At 27.8% G+C, this 10,826-nt stretch overlaps 1 protein-coding gene across 1 annotated transcript in view; it reads right to left on the reverse strand.

Annotated features, from left to right (window-relative positions):
• The window catches only part of LOC108694622 (proton-coupled amino acid transporter-like protein CG1139), a 25,113-nt gene that overhangs the window by 4,856 nt on the left and 9,431 nt on the right, over positions 1 to 10,826 (reverse strand). Inside the window, exons 2-5 of the mRNA XM_018204214.1 lie at positions 6,874 to 6,923; positions 6,442 to 6,567; positions 4,622 to 4,894; positions 4,264 to 4,348 (exon numbers count right to left, since the gene is read on the reverse strand). Coding sequence (XP_018059703.1) covers positions 4,264 to 4,348; positions 4,622 to 4,894; positions 6,442 to 6,567; positions 6,874 to 6,923 — 534 coding nt within the window. The remainder of the gene's footprint in view (positions 1 to 4,263; positions 4,349 to 4,621; positions 4,895 to 6,441; positions 6,568 to 6,873; positions 6,924 to 10,826) is intronic.

The following is a 10,826-nucleotide window of genomic DNA, read 5'->3' on the forward strand; positions in this document are numbered from 1 at the left end:
AAATTAACTGTATCATTTATGTTTAGTATTTAAGTCAAAACATCTTTTAGTAGTTAAAGTCTCGAATAATACTTTCGTTTATCGTATTCATTATTGGATTGTTATATAACATGCATTAAATTACTTCGAATTTGCTAGAGCAAATAATTCGCCGTCAGAAATTATCTTGTAGAAATAATTTATTCGATTGCTCTTAAGATAGTATATCTGAGCAGTATATATTGAAAGTTAAGACTGAATTTTAGGATTCTTTCCATAGTTAAATTCTTGAAAATTTTTTATAAATCACTCTTTCGGATTTTTTCGAATATTTAGATTGCATTAATAAAAATATTTCTTTATATATTGTAAGTATTATATAAAAAAATAGCATCGTTTTATTTTTCTAGCTCCTATTATTGTCCTTTTTTTCATCAAAGAATTTTATATGTTCTTTTGATGTCTTTTTGCTAATTTAGGTACTAAAGATAGACTATAACTTATTATTCAACATTTACATTACTGTATATTATACATTATAAATATTTATGAATAATTTATTCGTTATCGAATTATATGCTCAAATTATCAAAAATATAAAATTTTATATACACTGCAAACTTTAAATATTATATTTGTATTATAATTAATATTATATGTCATACTTAATATCTCGTAATTTTTAAAAAGATGTACTATATATTATAACATACATAAAAATATATTATATACATTATTTTATATATTATATTTTTATAAATTGCAAAAATTATGTTACATATAATATTTTATATTAATTTATAATCTTCTCCACAATATTTCCTATATTTTCCTACATTAGCTTTTCATATCTGATGTAATTGAAATTTATTAATAGTCTGACATGTCTGTTCCGATACTTAGAACCGCAGTTTAAGGATATTTATATGACTCTTTAAACGATTAATATACAACTTTTGTACATAATTCCGTTCACTTCCCATCCGACCATGAAGTCGCGGCACGCTCGTTCACTACGAATACAGGTATTCAACATGGTTCAACGCGGAACGCACGCGTTGCATCCATTGCATACATACACTCCAACTTAGATGCCGTAATAACATATGTGTCGTAACGATAGTTAACTATCTATTACATCGCGCGCGCACTACGTAACGCCTTCCAATCCAGTCTAAGGTATCATCCACATAAGGCTTAGCGCCGTCGTATTTCACAAAATTGCATCACCATAAACGCGCCGCGATGCAATTGCATTTTCAGCGCGGACACGTGAAAATTCCTTTTCGTATATGGAGCGTATTCCATAAAATATCTTATTTAAGCATCAGCGGTCACCAATCAATTCTCCGGATGTTGCCTCTTTCTTCGCGATCAAAGTGTCTGACTCGTTCGACAAGAATACATCGAGAATTTAATAATTTTTAAAAATTGCGTTCTATATGACTGGATCGCAGGAATTCTTTCCGTCCAATCTGCCATGCAACAGCATTTAAGTACGTCAAGAGTGTTAACGATCGAGTATGGTTTACTTGCAAAAAAACTTATACAAAAAATTCTCTTGTGTCATTATACACCGTGTAATCGTAATGTGAATGGTACTTAAATTAACGCGTATTCGATCCGAGAGCTCTTTTACTTCTATTTGATCTTACACTCGTGATAAGATTCCATTCGTTTTGCGCCGCTGCAACAATTCTTGTGAGACCAGTGAGATAGTGAAATTCCATAATAAATCATTCGGTGCGGATGTACTAGAGTTCACATAACGATCGTACATACATGGAATACAAGAATGGGATGAGAATGCGATTGGCAAATATGTTCATTTGACATATACGATTGACGTAAATATGGAATTTCTACAATCCTTTCATCATTTAATATTGAAACACATTAGTATAATGATGTAAAAAATAATTTTTCCTCCGATAAGGAAAAATTCCGAGGATATTGTACAAAATGTCGTCCTCTCTGCAATTACATTACATTTTACATATGACGTTTACATTCGCCTCTCTATTGCGTATATGTCAACGTAGTAACGCAAGTTATTTATTAGGACAATTGATAATTGAGAAATTGTTAAAACTAAATAGCTGTTATTTTATAATAATAATTAAATTAATATAATTAAATGAATTGAATATTATTCTACAAAAAAAATTCGTCATTTTTTAACACATGTTGTCAGAAAAATGTACATTTATAAATTAGTAAGAATAAACATACATAAAAGAATACCGAAAATTTTGTTGATTACACAGTTCAGTAAAACACGGGAAAAATATGATGTTTATTAATAATAACAGCTAATGACAGTTTAATTAAAAATAATTTTGTTAATTCAATAACAGTATTAATATGCGTTATGATCTTGTTTCAATACGAAGGTTATTCGTTTCATTAATATTATTAAATTAACGAGATTATATTCTCAATCAGATTACTATTAGCTTCAATACTGTTAATATATCATTTTCTTCATACAACGTACTTATATTCAGAAGATCTCTTTTCTAATAAAAGAATATTTTTATAAAAGGAATTTATTTGATAGTATTTTCGAAGGCATTACGATAATTTGCGTTATTCGTTTTGTTTGTTCAGTAATTTTTGTATGTGTTTATCACATCAATAGAATTTTTCTTTATAAATACATATACAGAAAGAACGGTTTTGTCTAAAAATTTAACTGGATACATAGATCTAAAAATTTTGCTGGTCTATCAAAGTGATAAAATTATCATAGGATGCTCATAAACTGGTTGCTAAAATCAAAACTTTTTGCAACATTATCGTCATGCTTGATGCTTGCGTGTCCTATATAATTATTTGATGATCGAACAAAATTATTTTCAGACTTGCATCTAACTAAATTTTTATACACTTCAACAAAACTATTTTTTCCGTAGTAATGAAACATTGTATAATGTGATTATAAGTATAAATAAGACTTTATCCCCATAGATAGTTAATTATATTTTTATTTCATATTATTATGTAACTATTTATGTCGTTTAAAAATTTATATTAAATTTTTTATATTTATTTTTTTAAATATTCATATTTTACAAGTGCTTATTTTTTACAAAATTTAAAAAATTTCGATAACCGGTCATTAGTGACTATTGATGCGTCATTGAAAAGAGTCAAACGCTCATCACGGATAATCATCATGTGTAATGTTAAAAAGCGTGTTAAGTTCTTAAAACACCTCGATTATTATGAATTCAAATGCTGTTATTTCGAAAACAAACATCAATATAATAATCAAATTATTGATTCCTTTTCATAATGTTCGTTTTTATAAATTCACATTTATATCTTTCTCACATTATGTGCTAATAAAAAAAATGTGTTGACTGGTTTTTTTCCATAACATAATATTTAAAATTTGTTTCATTTTATCTACTTAATAAAATAATAATTATATTTTTATTTTTAACAACTTCTCAATCGGCACCTGTATATATAGACATAAGAATTTGACACAATCAGACTAATAAAGCCTGCGTCACAACGCTCGTGAAATCATTTCATCTTTGTCATTTATCAAATATTAAACAAGAACAAATGCTTGCGAACATTGCAAGCATTAAGTGGAATGCAGCCAAAGTTTGTAAGACAAACTGTATTTTCAAAACTCGAGCAAGTTCGCGTTTTCGATTTCGATCTCGATAACGTCATCGAGAATGTCGATGACCAGCCGTCTGTGTTAGGTACGATCACCTTGACTCAATCGTATACGCATTAATTATCAGTGACTCTTACATATTTTCTTACGGCGTATTTCCCTGACCTAGATTATTCGCTTTTCAGCCTACGCGCTGTAATGCAGGCAGATATGCGATATCAGATTGATTGGGTACTACCGAAAGAGTTCAAACAAATTATCGATAAATATCGTACAAACAAGTATGAAATAAAATTAATTTAAACGTGCATGTATATGAAATTGAATTATTGTAAAATTACGAACCTCAAAATTATATTCGTAATATTGGATCTAACATTGTTTCAATAAAATTGATAATCGATTTTTTTCTTAACTTGATATTCGTTCAAAGATGACATAATTTATTAATATCAAATTTTTTTTTATCATCAGTATGTTATAATCTTATAACGTAAGGAATACGCAAAAGAATTTTACTTAATATTGAACATGACTAAAGTTTGACTTCTGAAGAACTAAGTTCTTCATACATATCGAAAAAGCATATCGTGTATTAGGTGAGTAATGAAAACAAAATATAAATCGAAAATAGCAAAGGTACTCACCGATTGCAAATTTGAAGCAATGAAAACTATATAGACACAGCAGGTACCCATCTGATAGATTAGCAGGAAGGTATTTATTACGTATCTATAAATATAGAAGAAAAACTTTTTTCATTATATAGATGTACTTAAAAGCGGTTATTATTGTTATTATTACAGCCATTATTTCGACGGAAACATTATATAAAATACGAAAGATAATATAAAATAACTCTTAAGTACCGTTTCTTATTACATTTTAACTACCGGGCGTAGTTATTTTTACCAATAATGTTGCGCAAAATATAAGAGGAAGATATTTATATATAATTCTTTGTAGATTTCAGAAGTTACGCCGGAAAAAGTGTAATGTACTCACATAGAGGCTTTAGAAAACCGTCTGAGGAACATCGGTCCCTCGGACAGAGCGGATTCCGCAGTCGCCGGATACGTCATGGCTGGCACCCTTTTCCTTTTGCACAGTTCGTATTCCGAGCGAACAAGAATTCGCATACAATATATGCAGAGAAGCCCTATGATGATCGTGGCTATTATACCGACAACGTATCCGGCATGATAGAAAGCCTTCGGCATCGCGAGGATCCCAGTACCCAAACTGCCCTTCACTAGGTGAAGCATGGTTTCCGCATAGCTGAAAAATCATGTCGTGAAGAAACCACATTTGTCACGACTGATTATTAACAATTGTCTTAAACAATAATGAGTAGAAAATAGACCAATAAATGAATAACATAAATAAGAGAAATTAGTTTTAAAATTGCAAAATATTTAAATTGAATAGATTTTCGAAAGAAATAATCGTTTCCTGATCTTATACATTATATTGAGTATTATATTTACAATATATTAAAATTATTAATAATTAATATAAGTTATTAATACCTCTACAGTAATAATAATTAATATAATAAAATATGATATAATAAGCATACACATTCCACGTTTCATCAAAGAAGACATTTTATCGAGTCATTCGACATGATTTAATCGGATTAGAAAATTACGCTAATAAGACAACTAGCGTGTGAGGAAAACGTCATTTCGCATGCGAAGGAAATAATACGAGTTATATAATATTCTTGGTCACCTTGAATGAGACGAATTGTATCATTTTCAACTTTAATTAACACTTCAATAAATCAGATATTTTAATAAATTTTGATTGAACGATTTAGTAATATATATATCAGATAATCAATCATCAGATAACTGTTTTGTTATAATCTTTATTAATTAAAAGACAAATTATTGCTAGTATCGTCAAATTTTATCAAGATAATAAAATAGAAAGAATAATAAAATAGAAACGTTATGCCGATATCTTTACCATCAAAGATGTCCTTTTTTGATTGTATTGTGATACACTTCACATATTTTCGTAATTATCAAATATCTAAAGATATATTATTTTCAAGTTATCGTCTATCGTTTTTAGATAGAAACAAGTTACTAATTTTTAAAGAGGAGTACGTCTAATCTTTTAACGATTTAGATTTAATAATACTATTATATTTTTAGTAACAAAAATAAGACAGAAATATTCATATATCAACCTCTTATCCCCTCTTTTCATCTCTATATATAAATATAAATATATACATACATTTTTTATCATACTGAATTTATCTTTATATATCGCATCCTCGCAATAATTAATTTTGTTAATATATTTTTAAGTTACGTAAATTTTATTTTTAAGTTAAGTTTACTCCTAAAAACTACTCTTATTTTAATTTGTATCATTTTTCTTTTATATCATTTTTTTTTTAGAAAGTATTTGAATTTAACTTGTATCACTTTCCCTAATTGTATTTAAAACATAATACGAAACGTTTTCATTCATGTTCCTTTTCTTGCAGGATTGCGATATATTAATACTAATACTAATACTAATACTAATACTAATGTTACTATTTACTATTAATATTAATATTAATATTAATATTAATATTAATATTAATACCATATTGAAAGAATTGCCTTTTATTGAATTTAAATATTAAAAAACATAAAGAATAAAAAAGCATAAAATTAATGAATATAAATAATTATATTTATCTGTTATACATGCGATGAATAACCCATTTTCCATTTCCCATATTAAATTACATCACAAATGAAATAAATTAACATAAAACATATACATATATATATACATATTATAATTATTAAACTTACCTAGTCGGATGCTCTACCACTCTATGTTCATATGGGTCATAATCATTTTCCTGCTCGTATACATTCTTCTTCTTATCTTCGAGTTCTAGGACGTAAATACCGTCATTCTTCTCGGTCGATTTGTAGCTGTAAGAATATAACTTTTATACAAATCATGCGCCCTAAACAATCTAAGTACATGAACTGAGACTTATGATACAATAATAATGAAATTTGTTTGTGATACAATAATAAAAAAAGTAGTCAGTATCGATTTAACTTGCGCGTAATGACACTTTTCTATACTAATTTTAAATTGACATTAAATTGATATCTTTCGTTGAAGTTAGAAGATAGAAATCTTGAAAAATAATTTATGTAGGTAAATTATATAAACAGCCTATTTTCTATATATTTGTATAAAATTTATTATATTAGACATTAGATACTCACCCATGATAATCTTTAGATGAAGAAGACTTTTTCAAATCTTGCAAAGCATCCTGTAAAAATAAATCATAAATATTTTCATTAAATAAAAAAATTCATACTTATTTATAACTGTAAAAGTCTTATTAATATGAAATAAAGCAGTTTTTTGTCCTGTGTATAAACAAACTTTTGTCTAGTGCAATTAAAATTAAGTTTAAATCTAAATACGATTTTTTAGATGTATTTTAAATCTTTCTTCGGATACATATCGTATACACAATATACAATTTTCGAGATATCTATCATTGTCGCTGCATGTCGTATATCACACTTATAACACACTTGTATTCGAATGCTGTACATGACATTATATCCATCGATCATTGATTCCGATTTTACTATTTATCACTGTATACATGCAAGTATAATAATTATACTAAACAATTATGATAAGATGTTATCGCCTGATGAGTGCATATATATGTGAATGTTATACATTTAAAAAGAAGATCGTTCATTTATGCATTTTCTACGGTATTTTAATTATACAATATATATTTTTTTACAATTTAAGTTATATTGGGTTTGCTAATTTTTCAGCAATAAATGTATTTATTAAATTAATATTGAAATTTTTATCAGTTCATTGACATAAATAAAAAATAAAAAATTTTGAAAATTTCTCCAACAATTAATAAACATAAATATCGTATGGCATATTGATTAATTGCTTAGATAACATACGCTTGCTTTTGAATTATCCTTAATATTCCTGTAATATTCCGCACTTGCAGTCATTGCGACATGAATGATTATAGATAGCAATTTAATAAGGGAATCCGGCTTTTTCCGTCAAGTCCAATTGATTGAATCAATCAATCGTCTAATATTAATGTACTAATATTACTCTATCTCTGTTGCAGTAAATGATTCTTTCCCTTGATTCGTGTAAAACAAATTTTGTTACAAGCGCGAATCGAGATAATAATAAGCTCTTTCAACTATAGATTTTGTAATTGAAAAAATTTGTAGATTTAGAAACTCAATAAGTATCAAATATTCGTTTAGTCAATTTTGAACGTTAACCGTACAGATTACGGTTTAAAAAAAAAAACAAAAAAGTGACCAAACGTAAATTGTCGAGTAACGAATTTTTTTCCTTGTTGGTTTACATGCAAAACGTGCTTATTTAGTCATATAAAAGACATCTATAGTTTTCAAAGTTTTTGTGGTCTATATGAAAAAAAAATACTTATAAAGTAGGAAGTCAAACGTTGGTTCGGACAATTTTTTATCTAGCCATACAACAACAAAAAATGTGACTTAAACCCAGTTTCACAACTCATGGTTAATTCTTAACCGAGATTCAACATATGTCCGTATTCATAGTCAGACCTTGTACTTAAGGCTTCCTTAAATTTATCTTTAGATACTCAGCAATCAATGAAATAATTCGTAGAGTATCTAAAGATAAATTTAAGGAAGCCTTAAATATAAGGCCTGACTATGAATACGAGTATTATTCATTATCTCTTTCCAATTTATTCTAGAATTTTAAGAGTTAATCGTGTTGTGAAACTGGGCCTTAAAAAAAAAACAATCTCCTTGCGATCTTAAAACATAAATCGTAGAATGACGAATATTTTTCTTTGTTGACCGTTTTCGCACAAAGCGAATGCCTATTTCGTCGTATATGCGAATTAGGTTGCTACAGTTTTTAAGCACAGTTTTACAGCCTGTACGAAGAAAAATTTATAAAAATTTAGATACTCAATAAATGCGATTAAATATTCGCTCGATCAATTTTCGACGTAACCGTACAAATTGAAACTTAAAAACTTCATGCGATTCTAAAGTACAAATTATGTCAACTGATATCTGCATAATTTCTAGCGGTACATCTTCTTTATGTGCAGTTAAATCAACGTGACGAATACGAGAAAATTTTCTTACCCCGCGCTGTGCAAACGCACAAATTGCATAATGTGCGGATACGACCATTTAATATGTCCTTCAAAACAATACCACGCCCACAAAAGTAATGCTATGCGTCATTAACGATACATATGATTTATGTCGAGCAGTGGAAGATTCTGTCAGATTGTATCAATGCTATTAAAAATCAAATACACAGATATAAAAGTATTCAATTCGCAAATACATGGCTTTAAAAAATTTGCCGTTATACACATATTATGTCAATAACGCAACATTGTGCCCGATAATATCTTTTTGCGATAAAATCTTTTTTTCTTCGATTCTCACAAAACATATAATAGAAATAAAAAAATCTCACACTTTTTTATTAATTATTTTGAGACATGAATATATATTTTTTTACATTTTATGTTTAGAATATAAACAGTGTCGAAATTTGCATTTCTTCGTGATACAAATGCACAATAATAGAATTATTAGAACTTGGTACAATTAAACGCGCATCGAAAAATTAAAAGAGATTAATGTCGTATTAATGATGTATTAAATCACCGAAAAGAAAATATGATTATCTTGTTAACGCGTTATTATCAATGATACTGCTGAGAGAAATATTAACTCTCTCGCATGCAACCACCGAAGACGCCGAAGTCCTCCTGTCATTGTTTCTTCATAAAAAATGTTTACATACACGCCAATTAGTGATGGTGATAAATGATGGTTATAAATAAGATTACAGATATACCTGTATGACTCTTTTATAATCATCCTACGCATTACCTCGCATTCCGTTCGCACAGTTGTAACGTTATGCTCGTTATGTTCATTAAACGAATGTGCACGCGTTTCATGTCCGATTAAAGATCATGTTTAATGACGGATCATGCGTTGTGTAAGCATCAGTACGAAAATTGACATAAGCTGTAAACATAGTTAAGGTAGGTAGATGCTCCGCATATCTTCTATTTATCTTTTCGACGCGAAATGTAAATGTCTTTATCAACTCTTGTTAGATCCACTTATTTACAATACTATAAGGCTTCGTATCTTTTGTATTATACTTGAGAATCTCTGACAATTCCAATGACTCGCGCGTATTTGACGTTTACTTTTTACCGTCGGGGCATCCGGTGTTTATATTATCACCGATAAATAACTAATCCATCCGATATCAAAAAGAAATTCTTTTCAACATGATTTCGATGATAATTTATTCCATATAATCGGACTTGTACGATTTATATCATTATATTATTCTACACAAAAGTTCATTTCTTCGAATAAAAGCTTATTATTAGAAAACTTCAAATTAACACTTGAATTAATTTTAAATAAGCTTGTTGTAACTTACAATTCATTGTAAATTTTGTTTATTCTGTTTATTTTAATTAATTTCATATATTAACAATTCATGCGTTAATTTGAAATAAGTTTGTAAAATGCAGTGGAGAATTATCAATTAATGCGTTATTTGTAACGTTACCGTTATTTTACTTCTTTTTGTAATTTTTACTTTTTTGATTGTTACTTTTTTTAAAGTAACGATAACAAAACTTTCTATCGTTACTTTTAACTCCTTATCTTCATATCTATTCAAAAGATTGCATTATTTTTAATTAGCTATAGAAATATATTATTTATGTAGAAATTTAAATATTGAAATTGATTTTGGACTTTACATCTTAGGCTGCATTGATATACATATATGCGCGCGTGTGCGTATGCGTGTGTGTGTGTGTGTTTATGTGTGTGTGTGTGTGTGTGTGTGTGTGTATTCACTGTCAATACTGAAAATCTGTAATACGTAAATAACAAATTTTTAGTATTAGCAGTCAATATTGCACTCTTAATAATAATTTTAATGTCTACAAACAATGTTTAATAAAAATTTGTAATAAAATATGCGTTTATAAATTATAATCTAAATAAATAATAATTATAATCTAATATAGATAAATATATGTATAAAAAACATTAATATAAAGATTAAATACGATAGAGAACGTCAATACAATCAAAGTTAAATGTTTCGAATA

Source organism: Atta colombica, unplaced genomic scaffold, assembly GCF_001594045.1.
Source record: "Atta colombica isolate Treedump-2 unplaced genomic scaffold, Acol1.0 scaffold121, whole genome shotgun sequence".
NCBI lineage: Eukaryota > Metazoa > Arthropoda > Insecta > Hymenoptera > Formicidae > Atta > Atta colombica.